The sequence below is a fragment of the Xyrauchen texanus genome, chromosome 25, assembly GCF_025860055.1.
Source record: "Xyrauchen texanus isolate HMW12.3.18 chromosome 25, RBS_HiC_50CHRs, whole genome shotgun sequence".
Classification (NCBI taxonomy): domain Eukaryota; kingdom Metazoa; phylum Chordata; class Actinopteri; order Cypriniformes; family Catostomidae; genus Xyrauchen; species Xyrauchen texanus.
The window spans coordinates 4,401,494-4,429,468 of NC_068300.1; the positions used below are offsets into that span (position 1 = coordinate 4,401,494).

The 27,975-nt window shown below is 39.1% G+C and overlaps 2 protein-coding genes and 10 non-coding genes across 14 annotated transcripts in view; 11 read left to right on the forward strand and 1 right to left on the reverse strand.

The window, feature by feature from the left end:
• Positions 1-8,703, reverse strand: part of LOC127618940 (zinc finger protein 721-like) — a 29,911-nt gene extending 21,208 nt beyond the window's left edge. Inside the window, exons 1-5 of the mRNA XM_052091643.1 lie at positions 8,683-8,703; positions 8,271-8,432; positions 7,577-8,174; positions 4,367-5,618; positions 3,984-3,993 (exon numbers count right to left, since the gene is read on the reverse strand). Coding sequence (XP_051947603.1) covers positions 3,984-3,993; positions 4,367-5,618; positions 7,577-8,174; positions 8,271-8,432 — 2,022 coding nt within the window. The 5' untranslated portion in view covers positions 8,683-8,703. The remainder of the gene's footprint in view (positions 1-3,983; positions 3,994-4,366; positions 5,619-7,576; positions 8,175-8,270; positions 8,433-8,682) is intronic.
• Positions 8,704-9,107: 404 nt separating this feature from the next.
• On the forward strand, positions 9,108-15,490 carry LOC127618615 (zinc finger protein 880-like). Of its 3 annotated transcripts, none has more exons than XM_052091184.1 (4): positions 9,108-9,145; positions 9,300-9,459; positions 9,556-9,907; positions 14,568-15,490. In XM_052091184.1, the coding sequence occupies exons 2-4, from the start codon at positions 9,361-9,363 to the stop codon at positions 14,918-14,920; spliced, it is 804 nt and encodes a 267-aa protein (XP_051947144.1). In that variant the 5' UTR covers positions 9,108-9,145; positions 9,300-9,360; the 3' UTR covers positions 14,921-15,490. The 3 variants fall into 3 exon arrangements, with proteins under 3 accessions (XP_051947144.1, XP_051947142.1, XP_051947143.1); XM_052091182.1 differs by having other exon boundaries at positions 9,121-9,187; XM_052091183.1 differs by having other exon boundaries at positions 9,124-9,198.
• Positions 15,491-17,133: 1,643 nt separating this feature from the next.
• trnak-uuu (transfer RNA lysine (anticodon UUU)) lies at positions 17,134-17,206 on the forward strand. The gene has a single exon. It is a non-coding gene; the product is annotated as a tRNA-Lys (tRNA).
• Positions 17,207-17,741: 535 nt separating this feature from the next.
• trnak-uuu (transfer RNA lysine (anticodon UUU)) lies at positions 17,742-17,814 on the forward strand. Its single transcript has one exon. It is a non-coding gene; the product is annotated as a tRNA-Lys (tRNA).
• Positions 17,815-18,948: 1,134 nt separating this feature from the next.
• On the forward strand, positions 18,949-19,021 carry trnak-uuu (transfer RNA lysine (anticodon UUU)). Its single transcript has one exon. It is a non-coding gene; the product is annotated as a tRNA-Lys (tRNA).
• Positions 19,022-19,619: 598 nt separating this feature from the next.
• On the forward strand, positions 19,620-19,692 carry trnak-uuu (transfer RNA lysine (anticodon UUU)). The gene has a single exon. It is a non-coding gene; the product is annotated as a tRNA-Lys (tRNA).
• A 469-nt stretch (positions 19,693-20,161) lies between these two features.
• Positions 20,162-20,234, forward strand: trnak-uuu (transfer RNA lysine (anticodon UUU)). Its single transcript has one exon. It is a non-coding gene; the product is annotated as a tRNA-Lys (tRNA).
• A 1,132-nt stretch (positions 20,235-21,366) lies between these two features.
• trnak-uuu (transfer RNA lysine (anticodon UUU)) lies at positions 21,367-21,439 on the forward strand. The gene has a single exon. It is a non-coding gene; the product is annotated as a tRNA-Lys (tRNA).
• Positions 21,440-22,035: 596 nt separating this feature from the next.
• Positions 22,036-22,108, forward strand: trnak-uuu (transfer RNA lysine (anticodon UUU)). Its single transcript has one exon. It is a non-coding gene; the product is annotated as a tRNA-Lys (tRNA).
• A 473-nt stretch (positions 22,109-22,581) lies between these two features.
• Positions 22,582-22,654, forward strand: trnak-uuu (transfer RNA lysine (anticodon UUU)). The gene has a single exon. It is a non-coding gene; the product is annotated as a tRNA-Lys (tRNA).
• Positions 22,655-23,124: 470 nt separating this feature from the next.
• trnak-uuu (transfer RNA lysine (anticodon UUU)) lies at positions 23,125-23,197 on the forward strand. Its single transcript has one exon. It is a non-coding gene; the product is annotated as a tRNA-Lys (tRNA).
• A 2,077-nt stretch (positions 23,198-25,274) lies between these two features.
• trnak-uuu (transfer RNA lysine (anticodon UUU)) lies at positions 25,275-25,347 on the forward strand. The gene has a single exon. It is a non-coding gene; the product is annotated as a tRNA-Lys (tRNA).
• The last annotated feature ends 2,628 nt before the right edge of the window (positions 25,348-27,975 follow it).

A 27,975-nucleotide genomic window follows, 5' to 3' on the forward strand; every position in this document is an offset into this window, starting at 1 on the left:
CAGTTATTCTATTTCTTACTCTTCTTACCCTTCCTCTTTCCCCTCCACGTCCTCTCCCTCGGCCTCCTCTGATTCTCACTCTTCTTACTCTTACTGCTCCTTCCATTGTACTCCACACAGACAGCTTACCTGTGGCTTATTTATAGTGCTTATAGGCTGATTGCAAAGTGAACTAATTATCTAAAACAGTTTTCACATGTGTGCCAGACAGTTGGCAAAATAGTGTTAATGATAGCCATACATGTGTATAATTTTGCTAGGAGTGTGTTGGAAATTTGGTAATTGAGTGTAAGCAGTGAGTTGTGTTTAAAGTTCTGCAAAAAGAGTGTTGTGCAGTGAATTGTCCCTACAGTTTTGCAATGTGTGTGTTACAAAATTGCAAACTGAGTGCAAAGCAGTGTTTGTGCTTTTAGTTTTGCATACTCAGTGAGTGGTTTTGCTATACGTATTAATAGTTTTAGAAATTGTGCTACAAGAATCACGATTAGCGCTTAAGCATTCAGAAAAAACTGTAAAGCTTGTTTAAAAAACTACTGCAGAAACAGGTGTTTAAAACATTATAATCTCTTTTGATAATCGTACACCTGTAGCACAAATGCTAGCGCTAGCAGCATTGTTTATCAGTTGGGTTGTGTCGTGTTCTTTTTTGAAGAGATGAAGTCAAGTTTTCAAAGTAAAAATTTTATTTATTAACAAGAAAGAATAAGTACAAAAATCATTCAGCCAGCTGGGGATCTAGTTTGCTTCACCCGTAAGCTCCGCTCAAAAAGATCCCGTTTCTCCTGTGTTCCCTTCTTTTCTACATTTCTGACCCAGGGTGTGTTCCTTTGTTCTCAGGTTTTTACTCTTTTGATTGGCTTATTTTTGCCACCGGGGCATCTCCAATATTCTAAGAGATAAGTTCCACTCATTCCGTTGGTTTGTTTTTGCTGCAGTGGGCTTACTGGTTTTACCTCCCATTGGTTCATTCTTATCAGTTTTTTGCCTAAAGAATTTACAATGTATAAACTGTCTCTAGGTTCCCCTCATCTCCTGTGTCAGAAATGCAGCTGCAGTTTCCTTTAAGCATTTTTGGTTTTACATATAATTTCTAGTTAGTTACACACATCATTCATCATTTGTTAACAGGCATACTTTGTTTAAGATTAGTCACACACATATATACTGATTAAGATTGCAACACACAACAGTTGCTAGGACACATCTCTGATGAGAGTCAAACCCCTGCTAAGCTAATGGGAGCGTAGCAGTTTTGTTTCCTTAAACGTCATCTTCTGAATATCCGGGAATGGAATGCATTTATGGTAAGAGATACTTAGTAGGAATATCCCACATCCAGCTTGAATGGAACGCAGCATAACCGTGTACCCTGATGAAATGAAATTTATTGCAAGCAAAATTTAAATCACAAATATTATTAGATTTGTGATTATTATATTTTTCCAGGTATTATAGACCTCCTTGGTAGATTCATATGAAAAATTATGATTTTTAAATGTCTGTTTGAGAGACATTCATTTCATAAAACAGTCATGCTGCTGTTAAAATTAGGCTTGCATTAAGTGTTGTTTCAAGTTTTGGCTTTCGTCCATGGATGTGTTTTTAAAATGTAAATTGGTACTACTATTTAGTTGCAACATAATGTATGAGGCCCAAAGGCATAGGGTGTCTTATTCATTGTGAAACTGTGTTTTCTTAATGGTATGAATCACACGGAAGGCCTAGACCATAAATGCACGGCCCGCCACTGAGGGTGAGTAAATGAGTGAATAAGTACATTTTCCATTTTTATGTTAACAACTCCTTTAACTGGTGGCTCATCCTAAAAATAAAATGGTCTTGTGAGAAAGCACGAGACCCAAGACCCAAGAGCAGAGGAACAGTTCACAGGATTTATTGACAATAAATTAGAACATCAGCAGGACTGGTAAAGCATGGGGAACCCGGCACTGAGTGTGTTCGTTATGGTAATGTTGAGAGCAGATCCGTGAGGAATCCTCCATGAAGTGTGTGTCCACAGGCTTGTATGTGTTGTGGTAATAGGGAGCAGATTCATATATTAATACATCATTAATATATTAATCTTTATTCAGTTTGTCATATTCAATATATGTTCATATAAAGAGTAAACACATTTTATCAAATGTACATTATTGTATTTATTTGTTATACTTTAGTATCTTTAAACTCCAATACAAGCTGGGTAGCGTTTCTCAGTGCATAGCGCACTTGTCCAACCAAATTATCATAACCTACATGTTATAACCGAATACTTAAAACATCCACAGTTATCATTTTTACTTTGTGCAGTCTGCGGAGTGAATTTAGTAAATAAAGAATTCTTCATCTTAATGGCACAATTCTGTATAAATATAAATAAAAAGTAAATTTTCAAATGTATCTGTATGTTTTGTGTCTCTATTTGTTATTATGTTATTTTAATGAAGTAATGATTTGTCCAAGTAATTTAATAAATTTTGCATGAAATAAAACATTGCAGGAGTGAAGGAAGCAGGCCAATTTTCATGCAAATTGGACAAACGGCATAGGGCGAGTTAAAAATAGTATACTTTTCAGAAAATTAAAAATTGCTGACGTCCAAAAGGGCTGACATAGGATTTTTCATATCGTTGGATTGCTTTTTTCATATCTCATGACCAGTAGGGGGCAGTGTGCCAAAATGCTGCAGGTAAACTCAGGGCCTCATGGTGATGAGACCTACCAAGTTTCGTCCCAATCCCTCAAAGCGTTGTGGAGATACAGCCTCAAGTTACATTTTGCGCATTGTTCGTCGAAGCGCCATTCGATAACGGTAAAATCGAATAAACATTAGATTAATCTTATAGGCTAACATTAGATTAATTTTTTACCATACAGTTTAGTAGAGACATCTCTGTTTCTTTTTAATTAACCTATATGAGTCAAATCAAATCAATAACATTTATACTTCATATCACATTTAGAAGTAATTATTTATTGAGGAAAGTGATAAAAGAATGTCAGTCAGTGAGTTGGTCCCAGAATGACTGTTAATTCTGGCTGAATCAAGTGTGTCCGGATCAAATGGATGTTCATATATAGGGGCGGAGAATGTCAAGTTTACCACCTCAATCTCCTAAAAGCTTAGAGGGAGGTGGTCCCTGTGGCCTTGGTGACGGTAGTCCCAGAGAGGGCAGAGCTCGGGCCAGAGGTGATGCTCAAACCTAATCAGTTCACCCCGGTCCCAAATGGAGACCACCTCTCAACATCGCAACTCACAGAGGTAGCCAAGCTGCAAGCAGAATTTGTGGACGTGTTCTCATCTCTCTCTGGTCGCACAAACCTCATAGCGCACCACATCGAGACCACCCCAGGGGTGGTGGTTAGTAGCCACCCCTATCGCCTTCCTGAACACAAAAAAAGGTAGTTCAGAAAGAATTAGAGGCAATGCTCAAGATGGCCGTAATAGGAGGCGACACAGTGATTGGGCCAGCCCGTAGTTCTGGTACCTAAGAGCGACGGGACGGTCCGATTCTGTGTGGACTTTCAAAAAGTGAACGAGGTGTCTAAATTTGACCCGTACCCAATGCCGGATTGACGAATTGCTCGATCGGTTGGGCACAGATCAGTTTTATTCGACACTAAATTTAACAAATGGTTATTGACAGATCCCCTTAACGCCAATCTCCCGAGTGGGGTGAGTGGGAGTTGGCAGCCCAGATGTAACACCGGCCTGAATCGGGCATTGGTGGTATGTTGTGATGGGGGCGTGGTCGTGTCTGTTTGTGGGAGACAGAGAGTGGTGTGCCTCGTCAAGCTGGTTGACATGATTTCTAACAGCTGTTTCTTATTACAGTGATAGTGGGGAGAGACCTCAAAAGAAGCCAAAACACGCAAGAGAGAAAGAGAATGACACAAGTGTATGAATGGCATTTCTTATTATGTGTTTTATTGTTATTGTGAAGCTGAAGATTTCGAGAAGTTTGTTAACAGAGTTTTGTTACATTGAACTGACTGAAATAAGAATGCACTGAAAGGCTGCACTCAAATAGACTGAGGGCAATCACTTGGGCAGCAGCCGAGAAATCTTCAATGGGAGAACCATGGCATTGTTCTTTCCCTGCTGTCTGGCGACCCAGTCCGAATAGACCTGCAACCCACTTTTGGCTTTATATGGCTTTACACCATAAATGTCATAGAAGATCTCATGGGGGGGGGGGTTCACCTCTGAAAAGTTTCACATTTAGTAGTTTTGTTTGGAACACAAGAACAACAATAATACAGAACAACATAACATGTTTTCATGACGTGAGTTGTACAACATAATACAGCCAATGCACGAATCTAGTCTTATGTTTAAAGGTGTTGCCATCTTGTTAGATACAACTAACCAGTATGGATTCTCTCATGTGTTTTCAGGTCTTGTGACCGATTGAAGCTCTTTACACAGTATGAGCACATGTAAGGTTTTTCTCCAATATGGATTCTCTCATGTGTTTTCAGGTCTTGTGACTGACTGAAACTCTTTTCACAGTGTGAGCACTTGTAAGGTTTCTCTCCCGTATGGATTCTCTGGTGTGTTTTTAGGTTTTGTAGCTGAGTGAAACTCTTTTCACAGTGTGAGCACTTGTAAGGTTTCTCTCCCGTATGGATTCTCTGGTGTGTTTTTAGGTTTTGTAGCTGAGTGAAACTCTTTTCACAGTGTGAGCACTTGTAAGGTTTCTCTCCCGTATGGATTCTCTCATGTTCTTTTAGGCGTATTGATAGAGTGAAACTCTTTCCACAGTGTGAGCATTTGTAAGGTTTCTCTCCCGTATGGATTCTCTCATGTTCTTTCAGGTTTTGTGACCGACTGAAACTCTTTCCACAGTGTGAGCACTTGTAAGGTTTCTCTCCCGTATGGTTTCTCTCATGTTCTTTTAGACTTATTGACCGAGTGAAACTCTTTCCACAGAGAGAGCACTTGTAAGGTTTCTCTCCAGTATGGATTCTCTCGTGTATTTTCAGGTCTTGTGACTGAATGAAAATCTTTTCACAGTGTGTGCACTTGTAAGGTTTTTCTCCAGTATGAATTCTTTGGTGCTGTTTCAATCTGCCGGCTGTAATAAAGGTCTTCCCACATTCAAAGCACATATGAGCGCCCACACTGGTATGAATTTTCTGGTGCTCTTTCAAATAATACAGGCGAGCAAAACTCTTTCCACAAAAAGAACACTTGTAAGGCTTCTCATTTATGTGCGTTTTCAGATGTTGTTTTAGGACTGAATTCAAAACAAATGTTTTTCCACACTTATTAAATTCAAATGCTCTTTCTCCAAAGTGAATGTGGAGATGTTTATGTAGATAGGATGCATCTGTGAAACACTTTCCACACTGATGGCATGGGTAAGGTCTCTCTCCTGTGTGAATTATCATGTGTATATTAAGACAGGTTTTATATCTGAAACTCTTTCCACATTGAGAGCAGGTAAAAGCATTTTTAGGTGTTTTTCTTTTAGGCTTTTTCAGTGAGAAATTATTTTTAGTCTTTGAACAACTGAAAGATTCTTTGACATTTATTAAATCATGATGTTTCCGGCACTGAAGTTTCTCCTCCACTTCATTCAGTTCTTGACTTTCCTCTTTCACTTCCAACAGCTCTGAAATGAACACAATAAATTAACAAAAATCAAGAGGGACAAAGGTGAAACATCATCAAATTGAAGCCTAATTTAATAGCAGAACAAAACAGCCAATAATAATTTGTGATTTTTTTGGTGTACAAGGTATATATGGTATCTATCAAGGCTGCATGATGGACTGAAATACGTTTGAAATAGTCTAATCAGTTTAGTAATCATGCAAGGATTGAATGCTTCAGTTAGTGCTGTATGTGTGCAACACACTGAACAGCACAGAAATAATAAAAAATATTTATTAAAATGTAAATTCAAATAGCCTAATTTGACAGAATGATCCCTTACCACATGTTGGCTTTTAATGCAATAAGATTAAAACATCACAGATCAAAGCATTAAAAAGCAATCTATCAGAATCATCATGGTAAAAAAACATATATTTTTGATTCTTCAAAGTTTTTAAACTAGGGTCGAGAGCATGTCAGGGCAGGAGAGATGAATGATGGCAAATTCACAAAGTAAAATCAAAAGATGAATAACTACAATATAAATTTAACGTAAAGATAAATTATAATTAATAGCTTAAAAGAAAAAGTATACTTCGGGTGTCCACGTTGCGGATCACTCCACCCACAGTATGTGTGACAAAAATTAAGTAATCAGTAGGGATGGGAATCGTTAGGAATTTAACAATTCTGGTTCTGATTCCTCATAGTTATTAAAATGTATTATTGATGCCATTCAAACAATTAAATAAATCACAGAAAATGCAATTAAACCCTTCCCCCGAACACCCCCACCCGACACAAACACTCACCCCAGTGATCATAAATATTTGGACACAAAAAATACATAAATAAAAAGCATACTTTCAAAAAAACAATCAAATTGCACACTAGGTCTGCATGATTTTGACAAAGTCATATTGCGGATATTTTTAAAATTCCTTAAAGGTCACCACTCTACCCATCTCCAAGCACCACTCATGAAATGAGGGCGCTCCAACCAACCTCTAACCTCTTAAAATAACCTGTCTGGCGATCATGACGCTCGCTAAGATCCAACTCTTTATGTGCCCATTCTCAATGTCGATGACCACCCCATCCACCAAAATACAGAGTCTGGGGCAAAGTGAAAGCACAGTGCCCAATACATCACATATAAGACTCTGAACTTTAAACCAGAACTCCTGGAACTTAACACCCCCCCAAAAGACATGGGTTATGTCTCAATCGTCTGATTGACATTGCCAGCAGGTGGGTGTGTCTTTCAGACCAAGCCTATACAATCTAGAGGGGGTCCAATAAAATCGATGTAAAATCTTAAATTGCATAAGGTGAACCCTTGCATCTCTAGATGTAGACTTGAAGTTTTTTAGGATCCTAGCCCACACCCCCACCCCCTCCTCCAATGTCAAGTTTAGATATTTCTCCCATAATCTTTTGAGAGAATTCAAAGTTCCATCCCCCAGACTCTGAATTAGAAAGAGTTTTCACCCCTGGAAAATCCTCCTTGTTTATCGCGGCTGCTTATGGTTCCAGGGTACGACAGAACAATAATGGTGAAAGAGGGCAACCCTGCCGGGTGCCCATATCCAGAGTAAAATAATCTGAAATTAGTCAATTTTTTTGTACTTCCCCAGGATGTCTATAAAGTAACTTAATCCAACCAATAAAAGTACTCCCGAACCCATACATTTCCAAAATCTTAAAAAGATAATCCCATTCTAATACATCAAATGCCTTTTCAGCACCAAGTGAGATGGCAGCGACCAGAGTAATTTTATGCTGCAGAACAGCCTGATCATTCACTACTGACCACAGGATATTGATGAGATGGGTATTATCAACTTTCTGAAAGACAGAGCAGTCTGTTTGCTCCAAGACTCAATCAGTCAGAGCGACTGGCATCCATAGATGCTGTTAGTGACTTCTCTCATGTTCTTATAAAAGTGTAAAAGATTTCAGAAAGAAACGTACCTGAAGGAGGAAAATCATCTTCATCGCTCTGTTGTTCCTCTATTGTGGTTTCAGCTTCATCTTCATCACTCTGTTGTTCATCTATTGCAGTTTCATGATCATCTTCATCATTTTGTTGTTGTTCTGTTGTGGATTCTCCTCTCATCTTCATCAGGTTCCTGCAGTCCAGCAGCTTCACTGAACACATCTTCACTGGTATCTGCAGCATCTGCTGTTCTCCAGCGTTACAGACAGAAGCCAGACACTCTGTGGTGGTTTGATCATCTTCATTTCTCTGTTGTTCCTCTACTATGTTTTCTTCTTTTATCTCCTCCTGTTTCATTTCAATATTCACTGGTATCTGCAGCATCTGCTGTTCTCCAGCGTTACAGACAGAAGTCTGAGACTCTGTGGAGGTTTGATCACCCTGATTACCGTCAGTAGAACAGAGTAAAGTGAGCTGTGAGTCCTGTGTGTCTCTGGATCTCTGTTCAGAGAGTTTGTCCAGCAGTCGCTGTGGTGTGGACTGATCTCTGCCGCTCCACACTGAATCCTGACATTCTGTGGAGGTCCCATCAGTCACACACACTGAAGATTGACAGGAAACCTTTTCCAGCTCCTGACAAACACAACACAATCACATCTGTACTGTTCATCATATCACATCATTTGAAAGCTTACAATCTCCACTTTAAGGATGAAATGAATGTTTAACCTGTAACCTGTCGTCTCTCTCCATCAGTTTAGTCTTCAGTGACGTCACCTCTTTCTTCAGCTGAGAGATTTCTGTGATGAAATCATCAATATCCAGCATGGACAGATCAGTTCCTACTGATTTACAGCAGATCACATCCACCTGCTCTCTCATGATGAACATCTGAACACAAAAACATCATCATTATAATAGACTGACATTCATCAAACTCAAAAAGATTATTATATGCTTATAAACAAGAACAGCTCTGTTAAACAAAATAACTTTTTCTGAGATGGTATGAATATAAATGTGTTGGGTTCATGTTCCTGATAGCAGGAATATCGTCGGATATTAGCCTAAACAGACTTTATTCGCCATATATAAGCACCTTCATTGATCTCTCATGATGTAAAACACATTGAACACGTACCGAACTTAGCACTCTGTCTTTGAGTTTTCTTCTTCTGAGGTTCACGAGCGACTGATTGCGACACCGCCACCAACTGGACAGCAGTGGAAATAAATAAACAAATATGATTTATTTATTCACGATCTTTTCATTATTCACTCTCTGTTCAAAGTATATACATTATAATTATTCTGAGATAATTTTATAATATAAGCATTTTATAATTATTTGTCCTAGTAGCAGCAACAATTACTAAAGTAATTCCCTTAACACCTGTTTGTCACTATACACTGCAAAAATGTTCTTAATTCTTGGGATCATGTCATCATTTATGTACTTTGAACAGAGCGTGAATAATGAAAAGATCGTTAATAAATAAATCATATTTATTTATTTCCACTGCTGTCCAGTTGGTGGCGGTGTCGCAATCAGTCGCTCGTGAACCTCAGAAGAAGAAAACTCAAAGACAAGAGTGCTCAGTTCGGTACGTGTTCAATGTGTTTTACATCATGAGAGATCAATGAAGGTGCTTATATGGTGAATATTTAACAGAGCTGTTCTTGTGTATAGTCATATCATAATCTTTTTGAGTTTGATGAATGTCAATCTATTATAATGATGATGTTTTTTGTGTTCAGCTGTACATCATGAGAGCAGGTGGATGTGATCTGCTGTAAATCAGTAGGAACTGATCTGTCCATGCTGGATATTGATGATTTCATCACAGAAATCTCTCAGCTGAAGAAAGAGGTGACGTCACTGAAGACAAAACTGATGGAGAGAGACGACAGGTTACAGGTTAAACATTCATTTCATCCTTAAAGTTGAGATTGTAAGCTTTCAAATGATGTGATATGATGAACGGTACAGATGTGATTGTGTTGTGTTTGTCAGGAGCTGGAAAAGGTTTCCTGTCAATCTTCAGTGTGTGTGACTGATGGGACCTCCACAGAATGTCAGGATTCAGTGTGGAGCGGCAGAGATCAGTCCACACCACAGCGACTGCTGGACAAACTCTCTGAACAGAGATCCAGAGACACACAGGACTCACAGCTCACTTTACTCTGTTCTACTGACGGTAATCAGGGTGATCAAATCTCCACAGAGTGTCAGACTTCTGTCTGTAATGCTGGAGAACAACAGATGCTGCAGATACCAGTGAAGAATGAAGTGAAGCTGGAGGAGATAAAAGAAGAAATCACAGCAGAGGAACAACAGAGAGAAGAAGATGATTTTATTTCTTCAGGTATGTTTCTTGTAATGTTTAAAATGTTTATGACAATCAACTGTCATGTCAGAATCTGTTAGTAGATGATTTTATCAATCAAAAGGCGCATAATGAAGTTCAGTAAAACAGATGAGATAAGAAAATTAATTCTGGAAAAACATTTATAATGTCCTGAAAAATAAGTTTACTCCCTTACAATAAGATTCCTAATACATCAACTGTCTACAACATTTAAATTAGGGATGTACAAGGTTACTGTTTTTAACATTTGGTTATCTGTGAGGTTTCATGAACATTGAGACACAGGAATAAAGAACGTTTATTGCAATGGAAGAAGCTAATAAAGTGCACAGAGAGCTATGAGCCTAAAGAGCACAAAACATTGATCCTCAAAAGGTAAAATCTCACATTAAAATCAGACAAAAACACTCAATCTGTCACTGCCTGTACTTGAGCTTTGCCCTGGAAGGTTTACATTCCTGCGAGGCAGCAAATGCAAGTGTTGTTATGTGCATGGAGTTACACTGCTGTGGTTAAATACCCTCTTCGGGGTGCTTTGATTTTTACATTATTTTAAAATCAAATGGCATTAAACTTGTCCAATTACTGTATATAAATAAGCACGCCAAAGCAAAAGAGAAAAAAAACACTCTTACCTAGACAACCTGGAATCATGATTAATGGTGCAGTCCTCTATGCAACCTGAAATTCTTCAGAACGCAGCAAAATAAAATAAATACAGTCTGTGGGTTTCGAGATGCGTTGATAAAACTTTTACATTTTCCTTTCATAAATTTCCCAAAAAATGTGTCAATCCTGCGTGAGATGCTTAAAGAAAAAACAGTTTCAGCATTTCAGGAGGACGTGGCCGGTCCGTAAGGATGGACGCCTGGCACTGAGTTACCCCAATAAGCCGGGAGGGGAATAAGTATGGATGCACCGATCCAAATCCGATACTGTGTGTTTGTCATGTTCGTTAATGTCAAGCTCCAAAAATTACATAAAAGAACCATATAAACGCCATTAAAGCAGTTCATATGACTCATGCATTTTATTCAAAGCCACTTGAAGACGTGTGATAGCTCTGTGAATCACAAAAGGCTGTGTTTAATAAGTAAATAGATAGTGTGCACAGCGCGTTAGTGAATGGTGCTGCTCTGTTGACACAAACTCACGCACAGGCTGGTCAAGTCAAGTCAAGTCAAGTGGTTTTTATTGTCGTTTCAACCATATACAGTTAGTACAGTACACAGCAAAACGAGACAACGTTCCTCCAGGACCATGGTGCTACATAAAAACAACAAAGGACCAACATAGGACCACATGAGACTACACATGAGACTAGGTGATGCACTCATGGCATTTTCAGCCTTCACAGTGGGGCACAATATTTGAGTGCTACTCAAGAACAACATCTCAGATGTAGATGCTCAATACTTCGGTTCACTTATAATATGCATTTAGAATGGAACCAGAATTTGAATAAGCGAATTAAACTACTTTGAACTTGCCAACAAACAAACACATACAGGACTTCCTAGAGAGTTTAGAATGTCACAATTAAAGCGTGAGGGTTTAAAAAGCGTGGTCCTCCTCCAAAGTCCTGGGTCATAAATCATAAAGACTTTTAATCAAAATTAGACACAATACAAAAACTACTTTTCAGCACAACCAAACATTGACACAGCTCTGCATCCATCCTTACGGCCCGGCCACGGCCTCCTCCGGCGTGTTAAAAGTATATAGAAAACCAGCACAGTACATACGGGTGATCATGTTTGAACAGCCCCTAACTCGCCCTATACTTGAAAAACTGTCCCAAACCCAGCTGGAAAACCCAACAGTTTGTCAGAACTTGTTGAGTTTGGATCGGGATGAAGACATCTATTACATGTGTTTAATAACTGAATAATGATTTAGGTATTCGAATAGTGGTGCGTTGATTGGTTAACCGGATGTCTGTATTTGTACATCCCTAAATTAAATAAAGGAATAAAGCCATAAAGGAATTGAAAAATTTAGATGCTACTTACTAAGATTATAAGTAGTAAGCATACCACCACCAGATCTATCCAAATGATCCACCGTAAGGTTAAAATCTGCACTAGTAAGTATTTTAATATCGCCTAAAGTCAAAGGTTTAGTTTAGGTCTGCCACCTGATAGTCGAACAGATGTTAGTCAATGAGACGAGTATTGGTGGGACAAACACCAGTATTACTGCTAGTTGGACTCTAGGTGGTACTATGGGGTAATTTTCATTAAGCAGGGTTAGGTTAAGACACCTTGATTTCAAACTTTGAACTTTATTTTTTATTTATTTTAACAAAAAATTCAAATGAAAATGGAAAAAAAATAAGTGCAATTAAAATGTGTTGTCAGCATCTCTCTGGCAAAGAGCCTTCTTCATCTGTGCATTCTCTACCGGACAGGTGTTTCATTTTCAGGGAAAATACATGATGTGTGTGAATAAATTAGTTTTGTACCCTCCTTCACGATATAAACCTATACATACATACATACATGCATACATATATATGTATGCGCGCGCGACCCCTCACAAACATTTGGCTAGTAGATAACTTTGTTATAAAGCTCAGATTTTTCCCCAAGTTATCGTACAAGCGGAGACACGCGGTAAACGGGCAGACGCCATTAACCGACTTCTCTCCGCCCACATTCACGGCCATAATCTCTGGCCGGAAATGTCGCGTGACGCACTCTCCACGAGAGTCACGTCCACCATTTTGTGCATGTCACTCCTTACACACACACACCCCTCTCTCACACACACACACACACACATACCGTCCTCTCATGTATTATAGGATTATTTGGTTACCATATCTAATCACGTCACTGTTTAGTTTATAGTTATAAGCCTGAATTTTATTGACTGCATTGTATTAATTATTTATTGATATTACTGCATCAATAAACTTTGTTATATTTCAAAGAGAAGTGTTTTGGTTTGTTTTGCATACACATGTGTCAAAGGCTGGCAGGGGATGCCAGTGCTCGGATTCAAACCTTCGTTGTTTCCTTTTGAATTTTGATGATCTACGGACATCAAATTTCCTAAGAGAACAATCTAATATTGAGACTGTTATACGCTCTGGTTATTAGTCCCTGATTCCAGTGTGGTGTCCATTAATCCTAATTAATATTCTATTGATTTTGATAATTGACAATTATCTTTGATGGTTGAATTTGAAGGATCAATAAGCTAGTGTTAAGTCTAATCAATGTTCCATTCATTTTAATAATTAATGATTATCTTTGATAATAATTAATATTCTATTGAATTTGATGATTGTTGATTTAAAGGATTAAAACTAACATTGATTCTAATCAGTGTTCTATTGATTTTAATAAATGATAATTATCTATGATAATTATTAATTATTGCTAATAGCCAAACCCGCTCCTAAACTGTGAGCCCTACACCCCCAACATGACACAAGCCCAGATCAGTCTGATTCTTGAAAAGGACAAAGATCCAAGCGAGTGTTAAATTTACCGGCCAATTTCCCTGATCCAGTTAGTAAAAATGTTGTAAAATTCTGGCTAACCAATTAAGTAAAGTTATGACTACTCTTATACATACAGATCAGGTGGGGTTTATTAGGGGCCGCAGCTCTAATGATAAGATTAGGCGTTTCATCAATATAATGTGGTCAGTAGTGAATGATCAATCTCCGGTTGCTGCCATCTCACTTGGTGCCAAAAAGGCGTTTGATATGGTAGAATGGGATTATCTTTTTTAGATTTTGGAAATGTATAGGTTCGGGAGTACATTTATAGGTTGGAATAAGTTACTTTATAGACACCCTGTTGTGGCGGTGCAAACAAATGGATTAATTTCAGATTATTTTACTCTGGATAGGGGCACCAGGCATGGTTGCCTTCTTTCCTCATTATTGTTCTGCCTTGCCCTGGAACCATTAGTACCATAAGAAAGGATTATGATTTTCCATGAGTAATTGCGGGAGGTGTGGTGCATAAGCTTTTGCTTCACGCAGATGATATTTTATTATTTTTCTCTGAGCCTACTAGATCTATGCCTTGCCTCCACAGAATTATTCATTCCTTTTCCAAGTTCTTAGGATACAAAGTCAAGTATTGGGAATTTTATTCCCAGCAAATTTGACTGATTTAGTCAGAATTAATTTTGATCCCAAAAAGGTTTGAACTATTTTGCAGGTGGACTTCATTACATTTATCGATGATTTGGAAGGTTAATGTTATTAAAATGAATTGTATTCCAAAATTCATCTACCTGCTACAGTCACTCCCTGTAGATGTCCCCTCTCTTATTTCAAGCAATTTGATAGCATAGCAAAGTGATGTTTTAATTTTTTTATTTTTTATTTTTTCTGCAATGTTCAGCGTGTAGAGGGTACTGCTTGCTCATGCAGCACTAACTGAAGCATTCAATGCAGACTGTATTTTAAAATGCAGCCTTTTGTCCTTGCATGATTACAAAACCGAATAAGATGATTTCAAACTTATTTCAGTCCATTATGCAGCCTTGATGGATACCATATATACCTTGTGCACAGAAAAATCACAAATTATTATTGGATATTTTTGTTCTGCTATTAAATTAGGCTTCAATTTGATGTTTCACCTTTGTCCCTCTTGAATTTATTTTTGTCAATTTATTGTGTTCATTTCAGAGCTGATGGAATTAGAAGGAAAAAGTCAAGAACAGAATGAAGTGGAGGAGAAACTTCAGTGCCGGAAACATCATGATCTAATAAATGTTAAGGAATCTTTCAGTTGTTCAAAGACTAAAAATAATTTCTCACTGAAAAAGCCTCAAAGAAAAACACCCAAAAATGTTTTTACCTGCTCTCAATGTGGAAAGAGTTTCAGATATAAAACCTGTCTTAATATACACATGAGAATTCACACAGGAGAGAGACCTTACCCATCCCATCAGTGTGGAAAGTGTTTCACAGATGCATCCTATCTACATAAACATCTCCACATTCACTTTGGAGGAAGAGCATTTCAATGTGAAAAGTAAAAAAACATCTGAAAACGCACATAAATGAGAAGCCTTACAAGTGTTCTTTTTGTGGAAAGAGCTTTGCAGGCCGGTTCTATTTGAAAGAGCACCAGAAAGTTCATACCAGCATGAGTGCTCATATGGGCTTTGAATGTAGTAAGACCTTTATTACAGCCGGCAGATTGAAACAGCACCAAATAATTCATAGTGGAGCAAAACCTTACAAGTGCTCACACTGTGAAAAGAGTTTCACTCGGTCAGTATGCCTTAAAGAACATGAGATAATCCATGTAATCCATACGTTAGACGCATCTAATTATTGTGATGACTCCACCACCAGATGGCAACACCTTTAAACATTAGACTAGATGCATGCATTGGCTGTATTAGACATTCGAAGTTACAGAGACACTTACAATGGAAGTGAATGGGGCCAATTTTTAGAGTGTTTAAATGCAGATATGTGAAGTTTATATTTTTATAAAAAGCACTTGCATTTATTCTTCTGTATTATTTCAGCTATAAAGTTGTTTAACCCTTGTGTTGTGTTCATTTTGCTTACACCATTTGTGTTCTCTGTCAAAAATGACCGGCCCACTAAGATTAAGGTTAATAAATCTCTATTATGACTTCTAAAAAAAAAATGTAAATATTTTTTTTATTGATTGGAGGATTCATTGAACTGAACGGGCTCATGTGGTGCACTCTATGCAGAAATCGTTTTATATTTTATTTATATATATATAAATAAAAAAATCTGAAGAGTTTTTAGTTAGTTTTGGCTAGGCAGTTAGATCCGGAGTTCTTTAGTACATGTAGACTATGTTTGCTCACTTTGCGCTCACAGTTTTTGTGGTTGTTGATAATGGCCACCTTTGATTTAGTTTATAGATCAACCAAGTGTTGAGCTAATAGCAAATTGTAGGAAGGACGATTTGTTTCTTATTGCCCAACGAAATGGGATACCTCTCTCCAGAGCACTACTTAAAAAGGACTTAAAAGGCTTTTTTGCTGGGTGGTTAAGCTTATAAAGGAGTGCTACCTGCAATGGGTGGTGTTTTAGCAAAGACAGCTGTCACTGATGACTGGTGGAACAATTTGCCTAATTTCGAGACATGATCACTCTCTACAGACGAGTAACCGGTGTCTCAAGTAAATTTGCATTTAAAAGTGTGGTTAGCTCGGTTGCAGTTAGATTAATTTAGTTTAATAATATTATGAAAGTTAATAAAAAAAATTTGTTACAATGTTATGAATTTTCAAGTTGAATTTCAACACTATTGCAGTAAGGTTTAAACACCGGAGAGCTAGCTGCAATCTCTCCAGGGAAGTCCACCTCTGTGCTGCTGTTCATCTACTTGACTTTTTGGGGTATTTTGATCAATAATAAAAAAAGAGTTGTGACAATGTTATGAATTTTCAAAAGAATTCAAAAAAATGATTGGTATGTAAGAAAAGATTGGCTATGTGGCTGTGCTAACAATCAGCATCCCTGCCTGCTTTTTTCAACCAGTCAGACTGTTTGGACTTCAGCGGGATATTGTGATTTGAACAACCTGCCCGCAGCTTTAACCAAGCATGAAAAGTCGTCAGCTCACATCCAGTGTCAAATTACACTGAAAATCTTTGGAAAATCTCGGATCAACCTTGCACTTGACGAGCAAAGGAAGCTGTATATAACCTACCACAATGAAAAGGTAAAGGATTGTTGTATTGTATCTTCTGTTATAAAGATGAAGATTGCACATAAAAAAATAAGCACATAATGTTGTAAAAAATAAACAACTTGTTTTGTTATATGTTCTGTGTTTTGACTTCTGAATTTTGTATAATAATATCTAATGAAGATATATTAACAAAATCGTATATATTATTTATAAAACATATAAAATACATATACATTTCTTGATATGCCGCGCTTGTGCGTAACGTTCACTGTTTACGTGCTTGTGTGTGTGTGTGTGTGTGTGTGTGTGTGTGTGTGTGTGTGTGTGTGTGTGTGTGTCTGTGATAGAGAGAGAGTACACGATATACATCCTGATTTTTACATTTCTTGATATGCCGCACTTGTGTGTAACGTTCACTGTTATTACGTATTATTAGCTTAAACAATAAATCAGGTAATCTGGCTTTCATAACTCAGTGCCTAGCCTCTTTAAGACATCACCGCACGTCACTGGGTAAGTGCACATTTTGGAAGGTCTGAAAAAACCTGAAAAACCCTTTCAAGAGCCCGGATAGCTCAGTCGGTAGCGCATCAGACTTTTAATCTGAGGGTCTGGGGTTCAACTCCCTGTTCGGGCGATAGGACAATGCTAGGTTCAATTTATATAATACATTCTCTTCTAAATGATTCTCCTCTTGCATTTACAGATGTGAAGAACATCCAAAAGGTAACAAATACAAGTCGAATTTCAACACTATTGCCGTAAGGTTTAACCACTGGAGAGCTAGCTGGCAATCTCTCCAGGGAAGTCCACCTCTGTGCTGCTGTTCATCTACTTGACTTTTTGGGGTATTTTGATCAATAATAAAAAAGGGTTGTGACAATGTTATGAATTTTCAAAAGAATTGTGGTCCATGTATGCTTCAGAAGTCCTTTTAAAAGTAAGGACTTCTGAAGCATACATGGAGCATACATGGTCCATGTATGCTTCAGAAGTCCTTTTAAAAGTACACAAGAGTGCACATTTTGGCTGGTCTGACTTGATGTTCCTGAGGATGAGACTCTTTACAAGATCCTAGTCCTCTTGCTCTTCTAGATCTGAGCAAATTATTTAAGTACAGGGTAAGTGCACATTTTGGCAGGTCTGAAAAAACCTGAAATTGCACTGCAAGAGCCGGGATAGCTCAGTCGGTAGAGCATCAGACGTTTAATCTGAGGGTCCAGGGTTCAGGTCCCTGTTTGGGCCATAGGACAATGCTCGGTTCAATTTATATTATACATTCCCTTCTAAATGATTGTCCTCTTGCATTTAGAGATGTGAGGAACATCCAAAAGGTAACAAATACAAGTCGAATTTCAACACAATTGCAGTAAGGTTTAACCACTGGAGAGCTAGCTGGCAATCTCGCCAGGGAAGTCCACCTCTGTGCTGCTGTTCATCTACTTGACTTTTTGGGGTATCCATCCATCCATCCATCGTCAACCGCTTATCCTGTGTACAGGGTCGCGGGGGGCTGGAGCCTATCCCAGCTAACATTGGGCGAAAGGCGGGGGACACCCTGGACAGGTCGCCAGTACTTTTTGGGGTATTTTGATCAATAATAAAAAAAGGGTTGAGACAATGTTATGAATTTTCAAAAGAATTGTGGTCCATGTATGCTTCAGAAGTCCTTTTAAAAGTACACAAGTGTGCACATTTTGGCTGGTCTGACTTGATGTTCCTGGGGATGAGACTCTTTACAAGATCCTGGTCCTCTTGCTCTTCTAGATCTGAGCAGATTATTTAAGTACAGGGTAAGTGCACATTTTGGCAGGTCTGAAAAAACCTGAAATTGCCTTGCAAGAGCCCGGATAGCTCAGTCGGTAAAGCATCAGACTTTTAATCTGAGGGTTCAAGTCCCTTTTGGGCGATAGGACAATGCTAGGTTCAATTTATATTATACATTCCCTTCTAAATGATTGTCCTCTTGCATTTAGAGATGTGAGGAACATCCAAAAGGTAACAAATACAAGTCGAATTTCAACACAATTGCAGTAAGGTTTAACCACTGGAGAGCTAGCTGGCAATCTCTCCAGGGAAGTCCACCTCTGTGCTGCTGTTCATCTACTTGACTTTTTGGGGTATTTTGATCAATAATAAAAAAAGGGTTCAGACAATGTTATGAATTTTCAAAAGAATTGTGGTCCATGTATGCTTCAGAAGTCATTTTAAAAGTACACAAGAGTGCACATTTTGGCTGGTCTGACTTGATGTTCCTGGGGATGAGACTCTTTACAAGATCCTGGTCCTCTTGCTTTTCTAGATCTGAGCAGATTATTTAAGTACAGGGCAAGTGCACATTTTGGCAGGTCTGAAAAAACCTGAAATTGCCTTGCAAGAGCCCGGATAGCTCAGTCGGTAGAGCATCAGACTTTTAATCTGAGGGTCCAGGGTTCAAGTCCCTGTTTGGGCGATAGGATAATGCTAGGTTCAATTTATATTATACATTCCCTTCTAAATGATTCTCCTCTTGCATTTAGAAATGTGAGGAACATCCAAAAGGTAACAAATACAAGTCGAATGTCAACACTATTGCCGTAAGGTTTAACCACTGGAGAGCTAGCTGGCAATCTCGCCAGGCAAGTCCACCTCTGTGCTGCTGTTCATCTACTTGACTTTTTGGGGTATCCATCCATCCATCCATCGTCAACCGCTTATCCTGTGTACAGGGTCGCGGGGGGCTGGAGCCTATCCCAGCTAACATTGGGCGAAAGGCGGGGGACACCCTGGACAGGTCGCCAGTACTTTTTGGGGTATTTTGATCAATAATAAAAAAGGGTTGAGACAATGTTATGAATTTTCAAAAGAATTGTGGTCCATGTATGCTTCAGAAGTCCTTTTAAAAGTACACAAGAGTGCACATTTTGGCTAGTCTGACTTGATGTTCCTGGGGATGAGACTCTTTACAAGATCCTGGTCCTCTTGCTCTTCTAGATCTGAGCAGATTATTTAAGTACAGGGCAAGTGCACATTTTGGCAGGTCTGAAAAAACCTGAAATTTCTTTGGAAGGGCCTGGATAGCTCAGTCGGTAGAGCATCAGACTTTTAATCTGAGGGTCCAGGGTTCAAGTCCCTGTTTGGGTGAGAGGACAATGCTAGGTTCAATTTAATTTATACATTCCCTTCTAAATGATTGTCCTCTTGCATTTAGAGATGTGAGGAACATCCAAAAGGTAACAAATACAAGTCGAATTTCAACACAATTGCAGTAAGGTTTAACCACTGGAGAGCTAGCTGGCAATCTCTCCAGGGAAGTCCACCTCTGTGCTGCTGTTCATCTACTTGACTTTTTGGGGTATTTTGATCAATAATAAAAAAGGGTTGAGACAATGTTATGAATTTTCAAAAGAATTGTGGTCCATGTATGCTTCAGAAGTCCTTTTAAAAGTACACAAGAGTGCACATTTTGGCTGGTCTGACTTGACGTTCCTGGGGATGAGACTCTTTACAAGATCCTAGTCCTCTTGCTCTTCTAGATCTGAGCAAATTATTTAAGTACAGGGTAAGTGCACATTTTGGCAGGTCTGAAAAAACCTGAAATTGCACTGCAAGAGCCGGGATAGCTCAGTCGGTAGAGCATCAGACGTTTAATCTGAGGGTCCAGGGTTCAGGTCCCTGTTTGGGCCATAGGACAATGCTCGGTTCAATTTATATTATACATTCCCTTCTAAATGATTGTCCTCTTGCATTTAGAGATGTGAGGAACATCCAAAAGGTAACAAATACAAGTCGAATTTCAACACAATTGCAGTAAGGTTTAACCACTGGAGAGCTAGCTGGCAATCTCGCCAGGGAAGTCCACCTCTGTGCTGCTGTTCATCTACTTGACTTTTTGGGGTATCCATCCATCCATCCATCGTCAACCGCTTATCCTGTGTACAGGGTCGCGGGGGCTGGAGCCTATCCCAGCTAACATTGGGCGAAAGGCGGGGACACCCTGGACAGGTCGCCAGTACTTTTGGGGTATTTTGATCAATAATAAAAAAAGGGTTGAGACAATGTTATGAATTTTCAAAAGAATTGTGGTCCATGTATGCTTCAGAAGTCCTTTTAAAAGTACACAAGTGTGCACATTTTGGCTGGTCTGACTTGATGTTCCTGGGGATGAGACTCTTTACAAGATCCTGGTCCTCTTGCTCTTCTAGATCTGAGCAGATTATTTAAGTACAGGGTAAGTGCACATTTTGGCAGGTCTGAAAAAACCTGAAATTGCCTTGCAAGAGCCCGGATAGCTCAGTCGGTAAAGCATCAGACTTTTAATCTGAGGGTTCAAGTCCCTTTTTGGGCGATAGGACAATGCTAGGTTCAATTTATATTATACATTCCCTTCTAAATGATTGTCCTCTTGCATTTAGAGATGTGAGGAACATCCAAAAGGTAACAAATACAAGTCGAATTTCAACACAATTGCAGTAAGGTTTAACCACTGGAGAGCTAGCTGGCAATCTCTCCAGGGAAGTCCACCTCTGTGCTGCTGTTCATCTACTTGACTTTTTGGGGTATTTTGATCAATAATAAAAAAAGGGTTCAGACAATGTTATGAATTTTCAAAAGAATTGTGGTCCATGTATGCTTCAGAAGTCATTTTAAAAGTACACAAGAGTGCACATTTTGGCTGGTCTGACTTGATGTTCCTGGGGATGAGACTCTTTACAAGATCCTGGTCCTCTTGCTTTTCTAGATCTGAGCAGATTATTTAAGTACAGGGCAAGTGCACATTTTGGCAGGTCTGAAAAAACCTGAAATTGCCTTGCAAGAGCCCGGATAGCTCAGTCGGTAGAGCATCAGACTTTTAATCTGAGGGTCCAGGGTTCAAGTCCCTGTTTGGGCGATAGGATAATGCTAGGTTCAATTTATATTATACATTCCCTTCTAAATGATTCTCCTCTTGCATTTAGAAATGTGAGGAACATCCAAAAGGTAACAAATACAAGTCGAATGTCAACACTATTGCCGTAAGGTTTAACCACTGGAGAGCTAGCTGGCAATCTCGCCAGGCAAGTCCACCTCTGTGCTGCTGTTCATCTACTTGACTTTTGGGGTATCCATCCATCCATCCATCGTCAACCGCTTATCCTGTGTACAGGGTCGCGGGGGCTGGAGCCTATCCCAGCTAACATTGGGCTGAAAGGCGGGGACACCCTGGACAGGTCGCCAGTACTTTTTGGGGTATTTTGATCAATAATAAAAAAGGGTTGAGACAATGTTATGAATTTTCAAAAGAATTGTGGTCCATGTATGCTTCAGAAGTCCTTTTAAAAGTACACAAGAGTGCACATTTTGGCTAGTCTGACTTGATGTTCCTGGGGATGAGACTCTTTACAAGATCCTGGTCCTCTTGCTCTTCTAGATCTGAGCAGATTATTTAAGTACAGGGCAAGTGCACATTTTGGCAGGTCTGAAAAAACCTGAAATTTCTTTGGAAGGGCCTGGATAGCTCAGTCGGTAGAGCATCAGACTTTTAATCTGAGGGTCCAGGGTTCAAGTCCCTGTTTGGGTGAGAGGACAATGCTAGGTTCAATTTAATTTATACATTCCCTTCTAAATGATTGTCCTCTTGCATTTAGAGATGTGAGGAACATCCAAAAGGTAACAAATACAAGTCGAATTTCAACACAATTGCAGTAAGGTTTAACCACTGGAGAGCTAGCTGGCAATCTCTCCAGGGAAGTCCACCTCTGTACTGCTGTTCATCTACTTGACTTTTTGGGGTATTTTGATCAATAATAAAAAAAGGGTTGTGACAATGTTATGAATTTTCAAAAGAATTGTGGTCCATGTATGCTTCAGAAGTCCTTTTAAAAGTAAACAAGAGTGCACATTTTTGCTAGTCTGACTTGATGTTCCTGGGGATGAGACTCTTTACAAGATCCTGGTCCTCTTGCTTTTCTAGATCTGAGCAGATTATTATTTAAGTAGAGGGCAAGCGCATATTTTGGCAGGTCTGAATAAACCTGAAATTTCTTTGCAAGGGCCCGGATAGCTCAGTCGGTAGAGCATCAGACTTTTAATCTGAGGGTCCAGGGTTCAAGTCCCTGTTTGGGTGAGAGGACAATGCTAGGTTCAATTTAATTTATACATTCCCTTCTAAATGATTGTCCTCTTGCATTTAGAGATGTGAGGAACATCCAAAAGGTAACAAATACAAGTCGAATTTCAACACAATTGCAGTAAGGTTTAACCACTGGAGAGCTAGCTGGCAATCTCTCCAGGGAAGTCCACCTCTGTACTGCTGTTCATCTACTTGACTTTTTGGGGTATTTTGATCAATAATAAAAAAAGGGTTGTGACAATGTTATGAATTTTCAAAAGAATTGTGGTCCATGTATGCTTCAGAAGTCCTTTTAAAAGTAAACAAGAGTGCACATTTTTGCTAGTCTGACTTGATGTTCCTGGGGATGAGACTCTTTACAAGATCCTGGTCCTCTTGCTTTTCTAGATCTGAGCAGATTATTTAAGTAGAGGGCAAGCGCACATTTTGGCAGGTCTGAAAAAATCTGAAATTTCTTTGCAAGGGCCCGGATAGCTCAGTCGGTAGAGCATCAGACTTTTAATCTGAGGGTCCAGGGTTCAAGTCCCTGTTCGGGCGAGAGGACAATGCTAGGTTCAATTTAATTTATACATTCCCTTCTAAATGATTGTCCTCTTGCATTTAGAGATGTGAGGAACATCCAAAAGGTAACAAATACAAGTCGAATTTCAACACAATTGCAGTAAGGTTTAACCACTGGAGAGCTAGCTGGCAATCTCTCCAGGGAAGTCCACCTCTGTACTGCTGTTCATCTACTTGACTTTTTGGGGTATTTTGATCAATAATAAAAAAAGGGTTGTGACAATGTTATGAATTTTCAAAAGAATTGTGGTCCATGTATGCTTCAGAAGTCCTTTTAAAAGTAAACAAGAGTGCACATTTTGGCTGGTCTGACTTGATGTTCCTGGGGATGAGACTCTTTACAAGATCCTGGTCCTCTTGCTCTTCTAGATCTGAGCAGATTATTTAAGTACAGGGTAAGTGCACATTTTGGCAGGTCTGAAAAAACCTGAAAGTGCCTTGCAAGAGCCCGGATAGCTCAGTCGGTAGAGCATCAGACTTTTAATCTGAGGATTCAAATCCCTTTTTGGGCGATAGGACAATGCTAGGTTCAATTTATATTATACATTCCCTTCTAAATGATTTTCCTCTTGCAGTTAGAGATGTGAGGAACATCCAAAAGGTAACAAATACAAGTCGAATTTCAACACAATTGCAGTAAGGTTTAACCACTGGAGAGCTAGCTGGCAATCTCTCCAGGGAAGTCCACCTCTGTGCTGCTGTTCATCTACTTGACTTTTTGGGGTATTTTGATCAATAATAAAAAAAGGGTTGAGACAATGTTATGAATTTTCAAAAGAATTGTGGTCCATGTATGCTTCAGAAGTCCTTTTAAAAGTACACAAGAGTGCACATTTTGGCTGGTCTGACTTGACGTTCCTGGGGATGAGACTCTTTACAAGATCCTGGTCCTCTTGCTTTTCTAGATCTGAGCAGATTATTTAAGTACAGGGCAAGCACACATTTTGGAAGGTCTGAAAAAACCTGAAATTTCCTTGCAAGAGCCCGGATAGCTCAGTCGGTAGAGCATCAGACTTTTAATCTGAGGATTCAAGTCCCTGTTTGGGCAAGAGGACAATGCTAGGTTCAATTTAAACTATACATTCCTTTCTAAATGATTGTCCTCTTGCATTTAGAGATGTGAGGAACATCCAAAAGGTAACAAATACAAGTCGAATTTCAACACAATTGCAGTAAGGTTTAACCACTGGAGAGCTAGCTGGCAATCTCTCCAGGGAAGTCCACCTCTGTGCTGCTGTTCATCTACTTGACTTTTTGGGGTATTTTGATCAATAATAAAAAAGGGTTGAGACAATGTTATGAATTTTCAAAAGAATTGTGGTCCATGTATGCTTCAGAAGTCCTTTTAAAAGTACACAAGAGTGCACATTTTGGCTGGTCTGACTTGACGTTCCTGGGGATGAGACTCTTTACAAGATCCTGGTCCTCTTGCTTTTCTAGATCTGAGCAGATTATTTAAGTACAGGGCAAGCACACATTTTGGAAGGTCTGAAAAAACCTGAAATTTCCTTGCAAGAGCCCGGATAGCTCAGTCGGTAGAGCATCAGACTTTTAATCTGAGGATTCAAATCCCTTTTTGGGCGATAGGACAATGCTAGGTTCAATTTATATTATACATTCCCTTCTAAATGATTTTCCTCTTGCAGTTAGAGATGTGAGGAACATCCAAAAGGTAACAAATACAAGTCGAATTTCAACACAATTGCAGTAAGGTTTAACCACTGGAGAGCTAGCTGGCAATCTCTCCAGGGAAGTCCACCTCTGTGCTGCTGTTCATCTACTTGACTTTTTGGGGTATTTTGATCAATAATAAAAAAAGGGTTGAGACAATGTTATGAATTTTCAAAAGAATTGTGGTCCATGTATGCTTCAGAAGTCCTTTTAAAAGTACACAAGAGTGCACATTTTTGCTAGTCTGACTTGATGTTCCTGGGGATGAGACTCTTTACAAGATCCTGGTCCTCTTGCTTTTCTAGATCTGAGCAGATTATTTAAGTAGAGGGCAAGCGCATATTTTGGCAGGTCTGAAAAAACCTGAAATTTCTTTGCAAGGGCCCGGATAGCTCAGTCGGTAGAGCATCAGACTTTTAATCTGAGGGTCCAGGGTTCAAGTCCCTGTTCGGGCGAGAGGACAATGCTAGGTTCAATTTAATTTATACATTCCCTTCTAAATGATTGTCCTCTTGCATTTAGAGATGTGAGGAACATCCAAAAGGTAACAAATACAAGTCGAATTTCAACACAATTGCAGTAAGGTTTAACCACTGGAGAGCTAGCTGGCAATCTCTCCAGGGAAGTCCACCTCTGTACTGCTGTTCATCTACTTGACTTTTTGGGGTATTTTGATCAATAATAAAAAAGGGTTGTGACAATGTTATGAATTTTCAAAAGAATTGTGGTCCATGTATGCTTCAGAAGTCCTTTTAAAAGTAAACAAGAGTGCACATTTTGGCTGGTCTGACTTGATGTTCCTGGGGATGAGACTCTTTACAAGATCCTGGTCCTCTTGCTCTTCTAGATCTGAGCAGATTATTTAAGTACAGGGTAAGTGCACATTTTGGCAGGTCTGAAAAAACCTGAAAGTGCCTTGCAAGAGCCCGGATAGCTCAGTCGGTAGAGCATCAGACTTTTAATCTGAGGATTCAAATCCCTTTTTGGGCGATAGGACAATGCTAGGTTCAATTTATATTATACATTCCCTTCTAAATGATTTTCCTCTTGCAGTTAGAGATGTGAGGAACATCCAAAAGGTAACAAATACAAGTCGAATTTCAACACAATTGCAGTAAGGTTTAACCACTGGAGAGCTAGCTGGCAATCTCTCCAGGGAAGTCCACCTCTGTGCTGCTGTTCATCTACTTGACTTTTTGGGGTATTTTGATCAATAATAAAAAAAGGGTTGAGACAATGTTATGAATTTTCAAAAGAATTGTGGTCCATGTATGCTTCAGAAGTCCTTTTAAAAGTACACAAGAGTGCACATTTTGGCTGGTCTGACTTGACGTTCCTGGGGATGAGACTCTTTACAAGATCCTGGTCCTCTTGCTTTTCTAGATCTGAGCAGATTATTTAAGTACAGGGCAAGCACACATTTTGGAAGGTCTGAAAAAACCTGAAATTTCCTTGCAAGAGCCCGGATAGCTCAGTCGGTAGAGCATCAGACTTTTAATCTGAGGATTCAAGTCCCTGTTTGGGCAAGAGGACAATGCTAGGTTCAATTTAAACTATACATTCCTTTCTAAATGATTGTCCTCTTGCATTTAGAGATGTGAGGAACATCCAAAAGGTAACAAATACAAGTCGAATTTCAACACAATTGCAGTAAGGTTTAACCACTGGAGAGCTAGCTGGCAATCTCTCCAGGGAAGTCCACCTCTGTGCTGCTGTTCATCTACTTGACTTTTTGAGGTATTTTGATCAATAATAAAAAAAGGGTTGAGACAATGTTATGAATTTTCAAAAGAATTGTGGTCCATGTATGCTTCAGAAGTCCTTTTAAAAGTACACAAGAGTGCACATTTTGGCTGGTCTGACTTGACGTTCCTGGGGATGAGACTCTTTACAAGATCCTGGTCCTCTTGCTTTTCTAGATCTGAGCAGATTATTTAAGTACAGGGCAAGCACACATTTTGGAAGGTCTGAAAAAACCTGAAATTTCCTTGCAAGAGCCCGGATAGCTCAGTCGGTAGAGCATCAGACTTTTAATCTGAGGATTCAAATCCCTTTTTGGGCGATAGGACAATGCTAGGTTCAATTTATATTATACATTCCCTTCTAAATGATTTTCCTCTTGCAGTTAGAGATGTGAGGAACATCCAAAAGGTAACAAATACAAGTCGAATTTCAACACAATTGCAGTAAGGTTTAACCACTGGAGAGCTAGCTGGCAATCTCTCCAGGGAAGTCCACCTCTGTGCTGCTGTTCATCTACTTGACTTTTTGGGGTATTTTGATCAATAATAAAAAAAGGGTTGAGACAATGTTATGAATTTTCAAAAGAATTGTGGTCCATGTATGCTTCAGAAGTCCTTTTAAAAGTACACAAGAGTGCACATTTTGGCTAGTCTGACTTGATGTTCCTGGGGATGAGACTCTTTACAAGTTCCTGGTCCTCTTGCTTTTCTAGATCTGAGCAGATTATTTAAGTACAGGGCAAGCACACATTTTGGAAGGTCTGAAAAAACCTGAAATTTCCTTGCAAGAGCCCGGATAGCTCAGTCGGTAGAGCATCAGCGTTTTAATCTGAGGATTCAAGTCCCTGTTTGGGTGATAGGACAATGCTAGGTTCAATTTATATTATACATTCCCTTCTAAATGATTGTCCTCTTGCATTTAGAGATGTGAGGAACATCCAAAAGGTAACAAATACAAGTCGAATTTCAACACAATTGCGGTAAGGTTTAACCACTGGAGAGCTAGCTGGCAATCTCTCCAGGGAAGTCCACCTCTGTGCTGCTGTTCATCTACTTGACTTTTTGGGGTATTTTGATCAATAATAAAAAAAGGGTTGAGACAATGTTATGAATTTTCAAAAGAATTGTGGTCCATGTATGCTTCAGAAGTCCTTTTAAAAGTACACAAGAGTGCACATTTTGGCTGGTCTGACTTGACGTTCCTGGGGATGAGACTCTTTACAAGATCCTGGTCCTCTTGCTTTTCTAGATCTGAGCAGATTATTTAAGTACAGGGTAAGTGCACATTTTGGCAGGTCTGAAAAAACCTGAAAGTGCCTTGCAAGAGCCCGGATAGCTCAG

Coding starts and splice junctions, on each gene's coding strand:
- LOC127618615 (XM_052091184.1), top strand. CDS start 9,361: ATGCTGGATATTGATGATTTCATCACAGAAATCTCTCAGCTGAAGAAA. Junction 9,460..9,555: donor AGAGAGACGACAGGTTACAG/GTTAAACATTCA, acceptor TGTGTTTGTCAG/GAGCTGGAAAAGGTTTCCTG. Junction 9,908..14,567: donor AGATGATTTTATTTCTTCAG/GTATGTTTCTTG, acceptor TGTTCATTTCAG/AGCTGATGGAATTAGAAGGA.